General features: G+C 46.2%; 2 protein-coding genes across 5 annotated transcripts in view; one reads left to right on the top strand and one right to left on the bottom strand.

The window, feature by feature from the left end:
- Nucleotides 1-2083, top strand: part of SPTBN5 (spectrin beta, non-erythrocytic 5) — a 95389-nt gene extending 93306 nt beyond the window's left edge. The window contains exons 66-67 of the mRNA XM_054069165.1: nucleotides 733-868; nucleotides 1730-2083. Of these exons, the coding sequence (XP_053925140.1) occupies nucleotides 733-868; nucleotides 1730-1904 (311 nt within the window). The 3' untranslated portion in view covers nucleotides 1905-2083. The remainder of the gene's footprint in view (nucleotides 1-732; nucleotides 869-1729) is intronic.
- A 6264-nt stretch (nucleotides 2084-8347) lies between these two features.
- Nucleotides 8348-20869, bottom strand: part of LOC104067316 (cytosolic phospholipase A2 beta) — a 39430-nt gene continuing 26908 nt past the window's right edge. For 3 of the 4 annotated variants that reach the window (XM_009570045.2, XM_054069166.1, XM_054069167.1), the window contains one exon: nucleotides 8348-15269. In XM_009570045.2, coding sequence (XP_009568340.2) covers nucleotides 15025-15269 — 245 coding nt within the window. In that variant the 3' untranslated portion in view covers nucleotides 8348-15024. The remainder of the gene's footprint in view (nucleotides 15270-20869) is intronic. The other variant, XR_008450258.1, reaches the window with a different exon arrangement.

The raw sequence follows: 20869 nt of genomic DNA, 5'->3' as shown, positions 1-20869 counted from the left end.
GTAAAAAACTGGATAGATGGCAGGGTCCAAAGAGTCGTGGGAAATGTAGCTAAATCCAGCTGGAGGCAGGTCACAAGTGGTGTTCACCAGGGCTCCATGCTGGGTCCAGTTCTGTTCAATATCTTTATCAATGATCTGGAAGAGGAGATTGAATGTACCCTTCGTAAATTTGTGGATGACACTAAGCTGGGGGGAAGTCTCAATCTGCTTGAGGGTAGGGAGGCTCTGCAAAGGGATCTGAACATGCTGGATTGATGGGCTGAGGCCAACGGAATGAGGTTCAACAAGGCCAAGTGACAGGTCTTGCACTTGGGACAGACACAACAACCCCATACAGTGCTACAGGCTTAGGGAAGAGTGGCTTGAAAGCTGCCTGACAGAGAAGGACCTGGGGATGTTGGTTGACAGCCAACTGAACATGACCCAGCAGTGTATCCAGGTGGCCTTTCAGTTGTAATGCAGATGGCATCACCTTATTTCCAGGGAATGACCTCACCCGAGGGCTGTATTCATCCTTCTATTAGGAAATTGCTTTGGATCTTGATCAACAGCTTTTCTTCTAAATCTAGAGCTATTTCTGGGCACCTCAGTAGGTAGTGGCTCATTGGAAAAGAAGCCAGAGTACGATTACAATAGTGATATGCAGAGAAAATTGCTGTGGACACAGAAATGCCAAACTCTGCCTCAAACACTACTTCAGAAGGTTTTTATTTGTGTTCTTTGATTCTGCAGGACACAGTAACAGATCACATTCCACAATGACGCTGCAGCCTTTTGTTCCAAACACAGAAGTCTCCCAGACAAGCCTGTTTGACTTTCCAGACAGAGACTCTACTGAAAGACTAACCAGCAAAAGTTCACTCCTGAGGTAAGAGCTCTGTGCCGCAAGGCCAAACTGACATCACTGCTGTTTGTGCTTAGGTAACAGCCACCTACAAAGAGAGATTGCCTTGACATCATAAAGTACTGCTCCTGTGTCATTTATCGGTAAAATACGTTACTCTTGAGCATAACCTTGCCTCAATTAGTTTGTGTCATTTATGATGTGTTACAGCCAGTTTTTAAAATGGCCTCACTGTAGTCATACGTATCTAGTGGGATGTCCCTGCCCATGGCAGGGGGGTTGGAACTAGGTGATCTTTAAGGTCCTTTCCAACCCAAACTCTTCTAGGAGTCTATGATATCCTGTCTGTGGCTTGATGACTTAAAACTGGGACACCCAGAGGAATTCTTATATCACCTATTGTTACTGAAAGAGAGTGTCTGATCCAAAGACTGGTTTGCTTTTATGCTCAGCTGAGGGAGATTTGTTCCAGCAGATGAAGGAATCAGAGCAGGAGTCTCCAATAGCTGCTTTGGATTTTCCTCTGAATATTCCCTCAAGCAGGGTCTGAAAGGAACCCAGCCTCCTAGTTTAGGGAGCCAGCCCAGTTGTCTAAAGTTGCACTATTTGAATACTTTCCTCAAAGCCTGTTTTGAGAATCCAAACATGGTTATGTAAAACTCAGCCACAGCCAAATTAGAAAATTTCTATCTGAATACAAAAGTATAAATCAATTTCTGTTGCATGTGGAGTCTGAAAAACCTTACACACCATAATGTGAAATTCTAGTCCTTGTGACTGGTGGATTTTTGCTGCTGAGCTGGATGCCTAACTTCTTACATGTGCACTGTGACTTAAAGTCCTCTAGATTGTATCTCATTTTCTGGTGATGCATTCTGTTGATAGGAGAACACCTTCCTTCAAAATCAAACCTGAACGAAAGTCTGCAGAATTTTCCAGAGATTTTAAGGAAAATGGGACTGCAGTGACACAAGCCTCGATCACCACCCTAAATCTAGAACAAAATGGTAATAAAACAAAACCGCTTCCATCTCTACTAGAAGCAAAAAGAGAAAAATGACATTTGCCTCAATGAATACTAGACCATTTGTTATTATATCCTAACCCAGCCCTCTGGAAATGTACTGATATGTTTTAAGTTAATCACTACACTTCGAACTTATTTTAATTGTGTATTAAATGTAGTAAAGCCATTAAGTATAATTAAACAGGACTGCATCTGGTATACTTTTGTGTATATGATGACTCTGTCATTTGTCGTATCACCTAAGTGATATTGACTCCAAGTTTCCTAATGCTGGAAGAACAGAGAGACCTTTAAGCCAGACAGCTCAAGTGAAGTGGCCCTGTAAGACAGAAAAGCGAATCACTGAGTTAATAGCAGCCACCTACAAATAGCTTTGCAGGTAGATGTAACCTTCTTGATGGACAGACGTGCACACCCACACATGTGCCAGGATACATGTTTACTTGTGTGAGGAGACACTCGCGTTCCAAACAGCGTCCCGACAGTGATGCTGTATTACTAGCTCCTCCTCAGCAGGTCAGAGTGAGGATCAGAGAGCAAAGCTGAGGCCCCACAGTAGGTTGCTGACCCCAAATAAGGAAGTCATAGAGCCTGAGAGAATTGTGGAGAAACAAATTAAATTTAAAAGCTGTCTTCAAAATTTTTTTTACTGTGAAATAAGAACACAGCCTGAAGGGATTATTCTGAATAAAATGGTCTCACTCCTTCTACAACACTTTGCTGTTACCAAGAGAGAGGAAAGATCACCTAATCATAACAGAAGCAATTTGCAGAAAAGAGTTGTCACCATTTCATAGATGGAGCTATAACAATTCGAGTGGCCAGAGCTGCAAGCCTTCAAAAGACTTCTGTCTTTAAATAGTTTGAGGTTGATACTAACAAATGAGAGGCATCAGATGCTGTCAGGTCTGCACCTCACTCCCAGGTATTGTCAATCGTGCCAAACTACATTACTGTGGTTTTATATGAGATCGGACTAAGAATCAATGCAACCTGATCCCAAGCTTCCACAGATGAAAGATAATTGCATGTAATGCTTTGTCTTGTCTTATCACAGAATCACAAGGTTGGAAAGGACCCATTGGATCATCGAGTCCAACCATTCCTAACACTCCCTAAACCATGTCCCTAAGCACTTCATCCACCCGTTCCTTAAACACCTCCAGGGAAGGCGACTCGACCACCTCCCTGGGCAGCCTGTTCCAGTACCCAATGACTCTTACTGTGAAGAATTTTTTTCTGATATCCAACCTGAACCTCCCCTGGCGGAGCTTCAGGCCATTCCCTCTAGTCCTGTCCCCTGTCACTTGGGAGAAGAGGCCAGCTCCCTCCTCTCCAAAACCTCCTTTCAGGTAGTTGTAGAGAGTAATAAGGTCTCCCCTCAGCCTCCTCTTCTCCAGGCTAAACAACCCCAGCTCTCTTAGCCGCTCCTCATAAGACTTGTTCTCCAGCCCCCTCACCAGCTTTGTTGCTCTTCTCTGGACACGCTCCAGAGCCTCAACATCCTTCTTGTGGTGAGGGGTCCAGAACTGAACATAGTATTCAAGGTGCGGTCTCACCAGTGCTGAGTACAGAGGGAGAATAACCTCCCTGGACCTGCTGGTGACCCCATTTCTGATACAAGCCAAGATGCCGTTGGCCTTCTTGGCCACCTGGGCACACTGCTGGCTCATGTTCAGTCGGCTGTCAACCAGCACCCCCAGGTCCTTCTCTTCCGTGCAGCTCTCCAGCCATTCTTCCCCCAGTCTGTAGCGCTGCATAGGGTTGTTGTGCCCCAAGTGCAGGACCCGGCATTTGGCCTTGTTAAACCTCATCCCATTGGTCTCGGCCCAGCAGTCCAGCCTGTTCAGATCCCTTTGCAGAGCCTCCCTACCCTCCAGCAGGTCTACACTTCCTCCCAGCTTAGTGTCATCTGCAAACTTGCTAAGGGTGCACTCGATGCCTTCATCCAGGTCATTGATAAAGACATTGAACAGAGCTGGACCCAGTACTGAGCCCTGAGGAACTCCACTTGTAACTGGCCTCCAGCTGGAGTTAACTCCATTGACCACCACTCTCTGGGCCCAGCCATCCAACCAGTTTTCAACCCAGGAGAGTGTGCGCCTGTCCAGGCCAGAGGCTGACAGTTTCTGCAGCAGAATGCTGTGAGAAACTGTGTCAAAGACTTTACTGAAGTCCAAGAAGACTACATCCACAGCCTTTCCCCCATCCAGTAGTTGAGTGATTTTGTCATAGAAGGTGATCAGGTTAGTTTGGCAAGATCTGCCTTTTGTAAACCCATGTTGACTGGGCCTGATCACCCGGTTCTCTTGCGTGTGCTTCATGATAGCACTCAAGATTACCTGTTCCATGACTTTCCCTGGCACTGAGGTGAGACTGACAGGCCTGTAGTTCCCCGGATCCTCTCTGCAACCCTTCTTGTATATGGGCATAACATCAGCCAGCCTCCAGTCTAGTGGAACTTCCCCAGTCAGCCAGGACCTCTGGAAGATGATGGATAGGGGTTTGGAAAGGACATCCGCCAGTTCCTTCAATACTCTTGGGTGGATCCCATCTGGCCCCATAGACTTGTGGGCGTCTAGCTGGGCAAGCAAGTCTCTAACCGCCTCCTCTTGGATCACGGGAGCCTCAATCTGCCCCTCTAACTCTTGGATTTGTAAACAGAAGGAACAACTTCCTTTGCTATTAAAGACTGAGGCGAAGAAGGCATTAAGTACCTCAGCCTTGTCCTTATCCCCTGTCACTGTTATTCCTTCTGCATCCACTAGAGACTGGATATTCTCCCTCGTCCTCCTTTTCCTGTTAATGTACTTGTAGAAAGACTTTTTGTTGTCTTTCACAGACTTAGCGAGTTTTAATTCTAGTTGGGCCTTGGCCCTCCTGATTTTTTCCCTGCACGATCTCACTTCGTCCCTGTAGTCCACCCAAGATGCCTGTCCTTTCCTCCAGAGCACATAGAGCTTCTTCTTCTTATTGACGCATTTTGAGATCTCCCTGCTCCACCAAGCTGGCTTTTCCCCCCGCCGGCTCCTTTTCCGGAACACAGGGATGGCATGCTCTTGAGCTGATAGGATTTCATTTTTCAAGAGCGCCCAACCCTCATGGGCTCCCTTGCCCTGAAGGACTGTTTCCCACGGGACTTTGCTAATCAACCTTCTGAACAGGCCAAAGTCTGCCCTCTGGAAGTTTAATGTGACTGTTTTGCTAACCCCCTTCTTAATCCCACCTAGAACTGAAAACCCTATCATCTCATGATCACTTAATCCCAGGCGTCCTCCAACCGTCAAATCCCCAACAAGACCTTCTCTATTCACAAACAGCAGGTCTAGGAAGGCACCCTCCCTTGTTGGTTCGCTAACCAGTTGTGCAAGGAAGTTGTCTTCGATGCACTCCAGGAACCTCCTAGACTGTTTCCTTTCTGCTGTATTGTACTCCCAGCAGACATCCGGAAAGTTAAAGTCTCCCACAAGGACAAGAGGCAGAGATTTAGAGACTGTCCCCAGCTGTTTATAGAAGAGTTCATCAGCAGCTTCTTCTTGGCTGGGTGGTCTGTAACAGACTCCTATCACAAAGTCCCCTTTCTTGTGGGCTCCTCTGATTTTAACCCATAGGCACTCGATCCTGTCCTCACCGTAATCCAGTTCGAGAGTTTCAAAGCACTCTTTGACATAGAGGGCTACCCCGCCTCCTTTCCTACCCTTCCTGTCCCGCCTGAAGAGTTTATATCCCAACATAGCTGTAGTCCAGTTATGTGAGTCATCCCATCACGTTTCTGTGATGGCAATGACATCATAGTCACCTTGCCCTACAACAGCTTCCAGCTCATCCTTCTTATTGCCCATGCTGCGTGCATTGGTGTAAATGCACTTCAGCTGGGCTGATGAACCTTCAGCCCTCGTAAAGGGAAGAGAGTTTATTCTCGATTGACTGGTCCTTGGAATAACTAATTCCACAGACCCAGTTTCATCCTTACTGTCCCCACTTATACTCGCCCTCACTTGCCCTGTTGTGGTGTACTGGTGGTCCTCTCCAGCACACCATTTCTCAGCCGCCGGTTTCCCATTTCCAGGCTCATTCCCAACTAGCCTGGTCTCCTCCCCTTCCCCCTTCACATCTAGTTTAAAGCTCTATTTAAGAGCCTAACTAGATTTTTAGAGATAACTTTAGTCCCCCTTCGAGACAAGTATGACCCATCCCTAGTAAGAAAACCTGGGGGTGGGTGGGTCACCCCATGATCAAAGAAGCCAAAGCCTCTCTCCTCACACCAGGCTCGGAGCCAGGCATTAATCATCTGTACGTTCATGACTTCCTGCTCCATATTCCTTAGTATTGGGATGGAGCTAAACACCACTTGCGCTCCAGAGCCCTCAGTCATCTTCCCTAAAGCCCTGAAGTCTCTTTTGATGGCTTTCAGCTTTCTGCGCTGTAAGTCATCATTACCTATTTGAAATACTAACAGGGGATAGTAATCTGTTTCCTTCACCAAGAAAGGGAGTTTTCTATTGATATCCCTCACTGAAACCCCCGGCAAGCAGCAGACCTCCCTGTGGAGCGGGTCCGGTCTGCAGATGGGACCCTCCATTCCTTTAAGAAGGGAATCCCCTAAGACGATCACTCTCCTCTTTTTCTTGACAGAGGATGTTTTTAGGGCCCTCCGAGGATGCTGGAGCCTAGGGAATGTTTCCAGGCTGTGGGGACCATCTCCTTCTTCCACTGCCTTCTTCCTGGGGAATAGGTTCTACCTGCATTTCATATTTATTTCTGAGGGCTATCTGGGGGTTAATTGTCTGGGTGGGGGGAGCAGGTTTCCTACGCCGGACAGGAACTTGCTGCCATCCCCCATCTCTTGTTCCCCCTGCCTCACAGATTATAGGATCAAGCTGCTCCGCCGCATTGGCTCCAGCAGCCTGCTGGGTTTGTGCGAGGGCACTGCTCCAAAGATCTATGTCCCTCTCACATTCCCTTATAGTCCTTAACCTATTCACCTCCTCCCTCAGCTCTGCCACCATGTGAAGGAGTTCTGCGACTCGTGCACAGTTCCCACAAGCGTAGCTGGTATCAGAGGCACGGGCTGGTGTTGAAGGGGGGCATTGCCTACAACCCAGGGTCTGCGTGGCTGCATGGACCCACTGAGGCTCTGTCTGGTTGGCAGTATCCATCCTGCTGGCTGCAGCACCCGGAGCAGTTTTAGTCTTCTGTCTGGTAGCCACCATGGTCAGCCACCAGCCTCTCCCTGAGCCCTTCCTGCTCGCCCTGACCGCTCGAACTGCCGCTCAAACTGCCCCTTCGTAATAACGTGCCCCGCACCTCTTTGCCTCGCTCCTCTTAACTGCCGCTCAAACTGCCCCTTCGTAATAACGTGCCCCGCACCTCTTTGCCTCGCTCCTCTTAACTGCCGCTCAAACTGCCCCTTCGTAATAACGTGCCCCGCACCTCTTTGCCTCGCTCCTCTTCGCCGCGCTCCCAGTCGCCGTGCTCCCAAGAGACCGTTTAAATCTCCCGCGGTAGCCGCCGGGACCGCCCCCTCCCGTCAGGCACCGCGCGGGACCGTCCGCTGCCGCGTGTCAGGAGCCGAGCACCGCCCGCCCCGCTCCCGTTTAGGTTTTCCTAGGCTTTTCCCATCACAGGGAAGTGCCCCACCACCTCAGATGGCCACCCCACCGCAGTACTCACCGTCCTGCTGCTGGATGTCGCCGAAAAAGCGGTTTTGATGGTTTGGCCGCGTTTAAATCTCCCGCGGTAGCCGGATGTTTTCATGCTCTGTTTCTGCCTTGCAGTGCTGCCGTAAGGGATCCCTTGAATCATCTGTGCAGTTAGGGCAGCTGTACTGTAACAGGTAGTTTTGTAGTGCTCTGAATGGCACTCTGCAAAGTCACAGCTATTGAACATAAGCAGCAACCTCGCTGTAAATTCTGACAAAAAAAAGATCCCTTAGCAGCTGCCCGAGTGTCACTCCTGGGAAGAAGGAGGACAAGAGAACAGCTATTTCCTAATAAAATGAACTTTTCGGGATTTGCCAGATTCTTACAAGGAAGACATTCAACCTTTCAAAAGTGATTCACACATTAGAAACGTGAAATGCCATGGGATCAAATTAGTGAGAGTAAGCTTGTCTTTCTGCACTTACCAATATATTTGTGCACTTTATGCTTTTCCACTGTAAATCATTTTCACCAACAGAAAAAATAATGAAAATTATCATCAGATCTGGGTGGACTCTAATTTTGGTAGCCAGAAAGTGTGATTTTTTTTATGAAGAAAAAGTCACATTTGCAAAATTATTTTTGTTAGGTTGTAAATAGCTGATTTTCAAAGATAGCTTTTGCAGTTGTTTTAAAGGTGTTGCATTTACCATTGTAATGGGTAAGTAAAGAGTTAAACATCCTTTTGCCATTTGCCAGAGGGCTGGGAGGGAGAGGGCTTGGAAAAAAAGAAATCATGAGGTAGAAGCCTGTCATCATTACATGTATGCTTTTATTGCATTATTGCAAATGTTAACTGAAGAACGAGCAAGGTTTGGGTTTCCTGTCAGCCACACCCACAGGTTAGCTGGACTAACTGGTATTTTTAGGGGCAATGCCTTAAAGCATTTTATATTGTGGTATAGGTCTCTCAGTGATTTTTTTGCTTATGGGAGAGATGTCACGGTCTGCAGATTTCACAGTCCTCATGCTTTTACAAAGTCTGGTTTTCCAAAGGAGAAGCGTCATGTGCCATATGATCCCAAGTAAGGACTCCATCCACCCACACACAGCTCTTGTTTCCTCATCCTTGTAACCTACATTTGCAGTCTCATGTCCTTAACCTCTACATTAAAGTCCTGGCACTTTGAAGTGCACTGAGGAGACAGCTTAGGCAGTTCATGCCATTACTTCCTGCAAGGCGTAAGCCGTCGTTGCTCAATAAGACTTTAGTAACTGTCAGCAGTAACTGTTCAAATTGTGTCTCTTAAGCTGAGATGCGTGAGACGTTTTGGCATTGTTTCTCCCAGAGAACCTTTCCCAGCAGAAGCCCCAAAGAGGCTAAGAGAAGATCCACACCATGCCGTACAGCAGCAGCAGGAAGACCTTCCCTCAAGACACATTGGCATGAATGGGATAGTGGGTTCAAAGATAAAATTGCCATATTTTGACCATATATCTTCCAATAGTGCTGGCTGCCAGGAATTAGCTAGGAACAAGCTGGAACTATGGTACATAGTTTTATCTGAGGCACTGAGATGAGTTCTGCTTTCCAGTCTTAATCTTATTGTACTCTGTGCTCAGATAGTTAATTCTCTTCTTCCCTCTCCTGCGAACAACTCTTTTATCTTCAGGAACTGGTTTATATCCCATGACTGTATTTTCTGTTAAAAATGTCATTATCATCATTAAAACTGCTGCTTCCATATGCCCGTGGGTCTTTTAAGGTTCTGCCTGGATTTGTCGCACTGCAACATACAATGCTCTGTAGTTAAGCATTACATACAGTTACAGATTTATGCTACTCGTAGTACTCATATCAATTAATTAGTTGTGAATGCTTGAAGCAGAAAGGCAAAATTCTTGCCCAAGGTATCTTGCTGCCTGAACAGAATATATTTGCATCAGCATTAAGAGACCTGGTCATGTAGGATTATACTTCTCCACAGAAGGACTAGGAAGCTGCATGTTTCTGGGAGGAAGGCCTCTTTCCTGCTTCCTCTCTCCTCTGGTACCAAACTGTAAATTGCTTTAAGGCTTTAGGAAAACCCTTGCATCCTTAAATAGGGGGCAATGTAGAGGTGCAAAGAGTTAAATGTTTATTACTCATTCCCAGCAGGGATATCTGGGCTACATATATGTGACTGCTCCAGTCCTAAGTTCTCATAAAAAGAAAATTCATTGTAACTCTTATTCTGGAAGGATGAAAGCCAGAAGATGCAAATTTTATTCTTCTAAGAACTCTGAGCAAGCAAAATGAAGAAACTGGCAGAGATGCCAAGCCAGCAAGTCCCTCCCTGCAATCCAAAACAAGACTCTATCTATCTAATATAATTCAATGTCTAGTGAATATGATGTTTTTCCTCAGAACATCTTTAAATGCCTTAGGCTTTCCGACTTCCCAAGGGAAGATGTCTAATCACAGCAGCGAGCTCTGCTGACAATCCCCAATTCCTGCCCAGGCCCAGCCCATGCAGTCCCTGGAGGATTCCATCTGGCACAGGTCAGTCCTGGGGCATGTTACTCATTTATTAGTCATACATCGTACTATTCATACCACTAGTCACTGCTCAACACAGCTCCCAAGCCAATAAAAAGGCTGGTAGGGACAATTTAGTAGGACTTTGTTTATTGTAGGTTAGACAGGTTTGGTTGTTTTGGGAAGTGGAGGTGTTGACCTGAAATGCCTGTTATTCTTTCCTTCCCTTTTGCCACCACAAAGACAATTTGTCTATATACCAGGACGGCTCAAAGTCATTTTTGTCTTAAGAGGTCCAGTCTGAATGGTGTGTTGGGTGTGTGCTGTGCCTGGGACTTTTAGCAGCTGTGGTCAGCTTCCTCTCTCTTCAAGAGGGGAAAACAGTAATTAGCATGGGTTTAAAAATGTAGCTCCTCTTCACCAGCAGAGTTGCAACTGCCACTGCTTCTCCAGTGACAAGTCCAATCCTGGAAGAAAAGCACCTGGCACAGGGCTGCTGCTGGCTTTGCGTTTTCCTTTATTCTGCTTCCGCCTGGATATGCAAGAGGGTTCAGCTGTGTTCTCATCTCCGAGTACTTTAAATCCTTATGCCAAAGAGGTATAATAATATAGGAAAGTGGCAGGCAGGCAATAAAAGCTGCACATTTCTTTTTGTCCAGAGCCCAAATTCTCTCATGTCTGTAGGTCCACCCCTGCAATGGGTTCATAGGCGCAACTCTCAGCTCCAATTCTGAATTTCCTTTATCCACCACTCAGCATGAGCAGAGCAGATCCAGAAGGAAAAGGACGAGACTCCTTGTGGGCCTCAAAAATAGCATCCCAATCTGATTGTTCACCTGAGACACAGATTCAAGTCCTGCTTCACCTGAGACAGATTCAAGTCCTGCCATGCCAGACTTAGCCTGGTCTCCTGAGGCTACCAAAGGAGTGATCAGATGAGCCCTGCAGCACAGAGAAGGGCCTGTTTAGCCCATTCTTACTTAAATACTTATCTACTGGTGCAACCATTTGGATTTAAGGCTTCACTTTTTAAGGTATGGTGCAATCATGAGGAAGAACATTTTTTTTTGCCCTACTTATCTCTGCTGCTCAGCCAAAGAAAAGTTACCCAGCATGATTTTTTTTTTTCACCCAGGACAGTGTAGTGGCCGGGGGCTCTTCCCTGAGAAGCAGAAGATTCAGTCCTAAGCTCCTCTAACAAGGATTTCAACCTCGGTCATGTTTTTAGCCAGCCTGCAACACAGTTCTTGCTCATTGCTTGCAGACTTCTCCTCTGCCTTGACCAGTTTTCCAGTGGGAGGGAAGGAAAGTGCATAACGCTAGGTTTATGTAAATGCTTTATGGGCACATGTAACATCTAGAGTTTAAATTTGTAGTCTGACTGATTCAGATCAGTCACTTGCATCCAACAAGGTGATCTAATTGTTAGGTTTTTTTGGGTAGTCCAGTGCGCTCATCTGCTGTAGCTCTGCTGGAACCACTGCCCATGACAAAAAATACAGCAGATTGAAGTATTGGAAAACTGGTGCATTTTCCTTTATTGATGATCATTTTTAGTTGCTTTTACAGTAAAAAAAAAAAAAAAAACTCACAAAACTTCTTTTTTTTTAAACTTTGTACTTTTAAACTCACTATTTAATTGATAACAGAAAAGTTCAGTGAAAGCCATTTACGCTAGATCTCCAAAAGGCAAAATAAAGCTGTGTCTTGGCTTTGACTCAGTACTGCTGCCCTCTTACCCTATCTTGTGCCATTCCACTGAAGAGAGTTTCACCACAGGAGGAATATTTTATTCCACTTCTTTCCAGGCTCTCTATGACTTTGTAAACTAGACCACCATCCTTCTGATTTTTCCACCCAATCTTGAAACTAGCAAATGCCCTACAAAGTGCTTAGCAGGCAGCCAGCATCGATGGTGCTAATACAAAATGCAGTCGTGTTTAAGAGCATAAGGACGTTCAAGGGTCTAGTGCTCCTTTGCAATATTTTATTTTTAATTAATATATTATTAAATGGTTAAAAGACAGAAGCAAGCGTTTTCTATAAAGAGTAGAACAAGTTTTTGTTTCCTTTGTGTTTGGCAGCAGACAGCAAGCTCTGTATTTGCGAGGCTTTTCCAGCATTATGTTCATCTGAGAGCAGTGATCTGGGATGCATTTTGGATGAGGTTTTTGCACGCGTGCATTCGTCTTCAGTGGCTAAGCAAACATAACACCAGAACAGCAAGGGCCAGATTATAAGCATGCCATGTGCCTTTTCACAGTGCGATGCAGAGACAGCTTTTTCCTCACAGTCCCTGCTTTGGCTTTCATGCACTCCATTCAAACAGCTATGCAACAGTATGTGGCACAAGGCCAGGCAAGACTGGGGACAAAGAACAAACATATCCCCTTTGGGGAATAAAACACACAACATTTCAGTGGTCCATTCCCTTAGATTCACATACATCCTAAAGGAAACAAGGACCAAGAGGCAGACCTGAAAGCAGGTCACTGATCAGTCATACATCACTGCTTTATAGTTCTGTGGGGTTTGTGCAGTGCAAATTAGCATGCTCTGAACCAGAGCCTAGGTATGCTTTGGGGGAGAACATGTGCCAGACACCACTTCGCAACAAACTGCATGGGTAAGACTGCCAGGGCTGAGTCCCTTTACCTTGCGGAATCCTCCAGCAGCCTTTGCCCTCACAAATTCCCTCCAGGTCCTCCTGCCACACCATCAGACCAGCAACATACTCCCTCAATGCCATGCCACAAAAACAAAAAAACAAACAAAAAAACCCTCACCATTCTGATGGGCAATGATACAGCCTTCACATAAATTCAAGCTCTGAAATGCAAAGATATATTTTAAAAAACTATCACCATTTAAGGCTACATGGGTACCACGTAGGGCCCCCGAGAGATCAAGGGGCACATACTTGTCTACGTGTCTTGGTTGCAAGGTTAAACAGCAGTCCCTGACCCTATCTAAGTGTTGACATAACCTTGGGAGACAGTGGTCCTTGCAAGGGGACAGTCACACTACCTTCATTATCCACAGCTACCTCCCTCACTCTATGACACAATTTAACCATCCCTCAGAAAACTTAGTCTCCACTGATTATGGGTTACCTGGAAACCCTGTAGGGTTTTCGGCTCTTTCACATTTTAGTGAGTATTTCTGTTTGCATTAGCAGCACTATGAACATGCCAGGACGTGTTGGTAGGACTCTTCTCTTCAGACACAGTCCCCTGCTCTCATCTCACCTTTCAACTCAAAATAGTTCTTGATTTTTTTTCTTGCAGCCAATATCTGATTAGTTCTTATCTTCTCATGGTCTGAACTGGTACGTTTGCATTCCAGTTGTTCAGACTCCTCAGGTTTTGCATGGTATTCCTTAGCTCAGTAAAATAGTATTATACCAGGAATATTGCTGAGGCTTATTCATTGTCCTTGCCTGCAGCATAAGCAGCATCTAGTAGATGCAGGGTTCAGACGATGAAGCCTTTTGTAAATGCTCTCCCTCTGAGCATGAATTTTGTCTGCATATACCAAAAAGGCACACCCCTGTTTCTCTTTCTTTGTCTAATTTTGTATTTCAAGTAAAACTAATTCTATATATCAAGTAAATTTCCAACACAGAAGAAATGTATAAGATTTTCCTTGGAGGTCCCAATGAACATGCCGTGATTACATTAAATAAACTGGAAGCAGGTCCAAATCCTTCAATGCCAGGAAGTCTGGAAAATTCTCTGACTTCTGTGGTGCTCTGTTTCATACTGCTCAGTATCCTTCCCTACCATCTTTTTAACTTAAAGAAGGGCTATAAAGATGTTCCAAACTCCTGGTTCAAGGCAAAGTCTCTCACTGCACTCCAAAGTAAATGAAAACCACACATCATTTTTCCAAATATTTTCTTCCAGCAAGGAGGTGTGAGAAAGTTTCCATTTTTTTTCGTTTGTGCTCTATTTCAGTGTAGCACCTATTAAAAATACCTTGCCTATGATGTCAAGGATAGAAGACTGTAAATGGAAAAACATCTCCTGGGTGTGAAAACACAATAGCTATGCACTCTATTAGTGAGTTATGTTATCCTACGTATCCTACATACGTAAGAAGCACCAGCTTATGTCTTGGTCATGAGCATTAAATTAAATGTAGTTGAGTCTACGGTAATTATTCCCCCCAAGTTTCTGGTACCAGAAGCTCGTTTCAGGCTCTTGATATTTTAATGCATAAAGGCACTCCCCATATAAATCAATATAATCACTCATGCCTTATGCAGAATTTTTCCTCCAGCCAATGCTCAAAAGAACCAGTCTCACTCACTGCAGCTAATGCCCTCTTTTCTTGACATGAAGCTGTCCCCGTCATCACATCTTGGAGCAGCGTTTCTGTGCCAAATTCTTGCAGGGGAATGGAAAAAATGAATAATTTCTAAATCAGCAAGGGCAAACAGCCAGACAGAATACAGTTGTCCACATTGCAGTCTGGCCATTGTTCACAAATACATATGACTCTGACCTGACTTCAAAGCTGAGCCCATCAGTTCAGTGCAAATTCTAGTTGCTCAGCCTGTCTGAAAATCTGGACATTAGTGAATGCAAATGGCCAGGACTTCGTTTGTAATGAAGCATTGAAAAGACACTGACAAGGGGCTCAGGATCGAGGGGACAGGCACATATGAAGAACTATCACTAACACCACCACCATATTCTACAACATCAGCAAGATGCTGGAAGTTCTCTGCTAATCAGGATCCTAATTTCTTAACCAATAAGTCCACAGTGTGAGGTTCTTGTGGTCCGAAAAAATCAGGGAAGGAGATTAAATAAACCCTTTTGAAAGCCAGGAACTTGAACAAAGCAAGATGAGAAATGTACAGATTTCCTCAGTTACCTGAAAATAATGAACACTGCTGTAATGTGACCGTTACATGTTACAATGTGACTGTGATGTGTTGTAATGTGACTGTCATAGCCTTCAGCGGGGAACAGTGCAAAAACCTGGCCTAGGCATATCCAGCTCCAGAGTGGCTGGGGAGATGCCCAGTCCTGCCACTTCTCTTCCGTTCTACGGCACTCCGGATTGCCTGGAGGAGCAGGTCTTTGTTATTGAGGATGTTGTATTGGCTCAGGTTCACGAGTTTGTCAAAATTTTCAGAAGAGTAGATTAGCCTAATGAGGTAATAGGGTGAGCAGTTGTTATCCAGATTTACTTTGCCTTCTTCCATCTCTGAGAGACTGCGCTTTAAACCTGCAGAGTAAGACAAAGGCCACCACAGTGAGTTGAATCTGGAGCACAAAACACATGAAGTTGGAAAGGATAGGTCTACTTGGCAGAACCTGCTGTCAAACATAGCCTCCAGAAAAGACTGCATATCCCCAGCCCGAGTCTGAAAGAGCCATACCTGGTCAGCTTTCCCAGGTGCACCTCCCACCCTCTCCTACTAAAGCTCAGACTTGGAAATCCCTCAGCAGGGCTGGCAGGAATCATAACCCTCCCTCTTGTCCTGCCCCTGCAGACAGCTATTCCTGGCCAGCATGACCTTGAGTCCTTTCCCAGACACTATGAGTCTGACTGCAAAATCTGGAACACCCTCCAAAGTCCATTATCAGATCTCAGTTACCAATGACGAGAGTGTTATCTTCCAGGTAGAGCAAGAGGACATCCTAGTACATACAAGGAGGCTTTGTGATGCTAACCAGGCAGCGTTACCTGTTGCAGAGCACAGAGGTGCAGAGGGAACAAAGCACCTCACAGAAACGTGGTTGGACGAGTCCCATGACTGGAATGTGGCTATTCAGGAGAGACAGACCGGGAAGGAAGGGTGGAGGCTTTGCCCTCTATCTCAGGAAAGGGATAGAATGTGAAGAGCTGTTGTTGAAGAGTAGCCACAAACAGGTTGAAAGCTTGTGGGTAAAAATTAAAGATGGAAGAACCGATGGGAACCTTGTGGTTGGTGTATACCACAGGCCACCCAATCAAGGAGAGACAACTGATGAAGCCTTCTTCCTCCAGCTATAGGAGGCTTCGCACTTGCAAAATCTCATCCAACTTGGGGACTTCAACCACACAGACATATGCTGGAGAAGGAGCACAGCAAGCTCTAGACAATCCAGGAGACTTCTGGAGTGCATTGAGGATAATTTCTTAGTCCAGCTGATAGAAACCCCTACCCAAGGAGAAGCAATACTGGACCTTATGGTCACCAATATAAGCAAACTCATCAGTGGCATTAGGATTGGTGGCAGCCTGGGCTGCAGTGATCATGCACTGGTGGAGTTCAAGGTGCAGAGGGATATGGGACAGATGAGGAGTATAGTCAGGACACTACATTTCAGGAAAGCAGACTTCCAGCTCTTCAAGGAATTACTCAGTAGGACCCCCTGGGACATGGTCCTCCAAGACAAGGGAGCGTAACAGAGCTGGAAAATATTTAAGGAAGCTTTCCACAAAGCGCAAGAGCTTTGTATATAGGAAATCAGGCAGGAAAGGGAAGGGAAGAGAACAGCATGGCTGAGTCGAGACCTGCTGGTTAAACTAAAAAAGAAGAGGGAACTGCACAGGCAGTGCAAGCAGGGATAGGGAACCTGGGACGTGTATAGAGACACTGCCCGGTTGTGTAGGGATGAAGTCAGGAATGCCAAGGCGCAACTGCAGCTGAACTTGGCAAGGGAAGTAAAGACTAACAAGAAGGGCTTTTACAGGTACGTCAATCAAAAGAGGAAGATCAAAGAGAACATACCCCCACTGATGGTTGGAAATGGGGATCATGTATCAACAGATGAGGAAAAGGCTGAGGTATTCAACAACTTTTTTGCCTCAGTCTTCACTAATAATTGCTGTCGTCGCCCCTCCTGGGTCATGGAACAGCTAGATGGTGACCAGGGAGGTAAACCCCCAGTAGAGGAGGATCAGGTTCACAAATACCTGAAGAACCTGAACATATATAAGTCCATGGGACTTGATGAGATGCATCCGAGAGTCCCAAGGGAATTGGCAGGTGTGGTTGCCAAGCCACTCTCCATGATATTTGAAAAGTCATGGCAGTCAGGAGAAGCCCCTGGTGACTGTAAGAAGGGTAACATTGTGTGCATTTTTAAAAAGGGTAGAAAAGACAACCCTGAGAACTACCAACCTGTCAGCCTCACCTCTGTGCCTGGGAAGATCATGGAACAGATACTCCTAGGAGACATGCTAAACCGCATGGAGGACAGGGAGGTGATTAATGGCAGCCAACATGGCTTCACCAGAGGCAAATCCCATATGACCAGCTTAGTGGCTTTCTATGATGGGGTAACCGCAGCAGTGGACACAGATAAAACAATAGATGTGATCTATCTAGACTTCTGTAAAGCCTTTGACATGGTCCCCCACAACATTCTTCTCTCTAAATCGGAGAGATATGGATTTGATGGGCGGACAGTACAGTGGATAAGAAACTGACTGGATGGTTATATTCAAAGAGTAGTGGTCAATGGCTCGATGTCCAGATGGAGATCCATGATGAATGGTGTCCCTCAGAGGTCTGTATTGGGACTGGTGCCGTTCAATATTTTTATCAATGATATTGATACTGAGATTGAGCGCACCCTCAGCAAGTTTGCAGATGACACCAAGCTGAGTAGTGCAGTTGCCACACCAGAAGGATGGGATGTCACCCAGAGGGACCTGGACAGACTGGAGAAGCGAGCCTCTGAGAAGCTCATGAGGTTCAACAAGGCCAAGTGTAAGGTCCTGCACCTGGGTCAGGGCAATCCCTGTTTTCAGTACACAATGGGGAATGACATGATTAAGAGCAACCCTGCAGAGAAGGACTTGGGGTGCTGGTCGATGAGAAGCTCAACATGAGCTGGCAATGTGCGCTTACAGCCCAGAAGGCCAACCATATCCTGGCCTGCATCAAAAGAAGCGTGGCCAGCAGGTCGAGGGAAGTGATTCACAGAATCACAGAATCACAAGGTTGGAAAGGACCCATTGGATCATCGAGTCCAACCGTTCCTAACACTCCCTAAACCATGTCCCTAAGTACTTCATCCACCCGTTCCTTAAACACCTCCAGGGAAGGCGACTCGACCACCTCCCTGGGCAGCCTGTTCCAGTACCCAATGACTCTTACTGTGAAGAATTTTTTTCTGATATCCAACCTGAACCTCCCCTGACGGAGCTTCAGGCCATTCCCTCTAGTCCTGTCCCCTGTCACTTGGGAGAAGAGGCCAGCTCCCTCCTCTCCACAACCTCCTTTCAGGTAGTTGTAGAGAGTAATAAGGTCTCCCCTCAGCCTCCTCTTCTCAAGGCTAAACAACCCCAGCTCTCTCAGCCGCTCCTCATAAGACTTGTTCTCCAGCCCCCTCACCAGCTTTGTTGCTCTTCTCTGGACACGCTCCAGAGCCTCAACATCCTTCTTGTGGTGAGGGGCCCAGAACTGAACACAGTACTCAAGATGCGGTCTCACCAGTGCCGAGTACAGAGGGAGAATAACCTCCCTGGACCTGCTGGTGACCCCATTTCTGATACAAGCCAAGATGCCATTGGCCTTCTTGGCCACCTGGGCACACTGCTGGCTCATGTTCAGTCGGCTGTCAACCAGCACCCCCAGGTCCTTCTCTTCTGTGCAGCTCTCCAGCCATTCTTCCCCCAGTCTGTAGCGCTGCATAGGGTTGTTGTGCCCCAAGTGCAGGACCCGGCATTTGGTCTTGTTAAACCTCATCCCATTGGTTTCGGCCCAGCAGTCCAGCCTGTTCAGATCCCTTTGCAGAGCCTCCCTACCCTCCAGCAGGTCGACACTTCCTCCCAGCTTAGTGTCATCTGCAAACTTGCTAAGGGTGCACTCGATGCCTTCATCCAGGTCATTGATAAAGACATTGAACAGAGCTGGACCCAGTACTGAGCCCTGAGGAACTCCACTTGTGACTGGTCTCCAGCTGGAGTTAACTCCATTGACCACCACTCTCTGGGCCCGGCCATCCAACCAGTTTTCAACCCAGGAGAGTGTGCGCCTGTCCAGGCCAGAGGCTGACAGTTTCTGAAGCAGAATGCTGTGAGAAACTGTGTCAAAGGCTTTACTGAAGTCCAAGAAGACTACATCCACAGCCTTTCCCCCATCCAGTAGTTGAGTGATTTTGTCATAGAAGGTGATCAGGTTAGTTTGGCAAGATCTGCCTTTTGTAAACCCATACTGTGGAATACTGTGTCCAGTGCTGGAATCCCACACGTAAGAAGGATATGGAGCTGTTGGAATGGCTCCAGAGGAGGGCTACAAAGATGATCAGGGGGGCGGAGCATCTTCTTTACGAGGACAAGCTGAGAGAGTTAGGCTTGTTCAGTCTGGAGAAGAGAAGGCTCCAAGGAGACCTTATAGTGACCTTCCAGCACCCGAAGGGTGCCTACAGAAAAGCTGGAAAGGGGTTATTCATAAAGGCTTGTGTGGACAGGACCAAAGGGAATGGGTATAAACTGGAGAAGGGCAGATTTAGACTAGACATTAGGAAGAATTTCTTCGCTATGAGAGTAGTGAGGCGCTGGAACAGGTTGCCCAGGGAAGCTGTGGATGCCCCATTCCTGGAGGTGTTCAAGGCCAGGTTGGATGCGGCCTTCGGCAGCCTGATTTAGTGGGATGCCCCTGCCCATGGCAGGGGGGCTGGAGCGAGATGATCTTTAAGGTCCCCTCCAACCTTAACTATTCTATGATTCTATGTCAGCCTCTCATCCTCCAACTCCTTTAACTCAGCCTCAGGTTAACCCAGCCTTTTGGATTTGCCAACATCCATTCTCCCTGTTAGGTCAATCTTCTTGCTTAAAAGGATATCCTAATACCTCCATCACAGTTTTCAGCACCCTCATTATTTATGCTTCTACAAAATGTTTAAGGTTACATTTTTTTCTCTTTTTTTTACCTATCTCCTTGCAGTCTGAACCAAATATGCCTACACCACAAATGTATTGCAAGATGACTGTCACTGTGGCTACTAACAGACTTCTGAGATATTCTTTATGATGTATACAAGAACTGCATGAAAATGACACACAAATTTTGCTTGAGACAAAGCAGGTTTTAGTCTAACCTAGTGGTTTCTGGGCTGTGTGATCTCAGGGTGCTGGGCACAGGCTGTCACCAGAAGTGGCTGTATTATAAATGTTCAAGTTCTGCTTCATTGTTCAAGTTCTCCCACTATGGAAAGAGACCTATTACCTGTGCTATCTACATCCACATACAGCTGCATCTGGCTGAAGAGCACAAAAGCACAGTCTATAGTTGCTTTGTAAACGGGCACTTCAGAAGCCTATTCTCTTTTCTAGAATTTAAATAGTTGAAAGCAAGAAAAATAAGTACCCTCATTCCACGAGGTGTCTCTCAAGTCACCTAGAAATTAAAAGCTCCACTGTTCAACTTGAAATCCACACAAGCAGCTTGCCAAAGTCGCTCCTCCCCCAACCACCCACATTAGCTGCGGGCTGTCAGCTTGATTGATGAATCACCAGCTGCTTAGAGACTGGCAGCTAAGCATCACAACTCACTCATTTCTGCCTGAAGCACTGAGAAGCTGCAGCAGCTGCTTTGCTCTGTATAACCTCATCCACCTTTCTTTCAGAGATACTCTAAAACACTCACCTGGTTTACCTGCTTGCCACTGCTCAATGGCTGCATTTCACTGCACATTGCTTTTTGGATCATCTCCAGCCTCCAGCTAACAAGCCTAGTTCCCTTTACTGGGTGTCTCCTCTGTTCATACACAGATTTTCTATATGTGATTTTACTGGTGTATCTCTTACTGCAAATTACTGCAAATTACTTAAGCATTCATGAATGTCATAGCAGAAAAGAAACTTCACTTAACCCATTCTGCTGTTGT

This window comes from Cuculus canorus, chromosome 5, assembly GCF_017976375.1.
Source record: "Cuculus canorus isolate bCucCan1 chromosome 5, bCucCan1.pri, whole genome shotgun sequence".
Classification (NCBI taxonomy): Eukaryota; Metazoa; Chordata; class Aves; order Cuculiformes; family Cuculidae; genus Cuculus; species Cuculus canorus.
The sequence above is the reverse complement of the archived record's forward strand: the minus strand, read 5'-3'. Positions and strand labels throughout refer to the sequence as shown.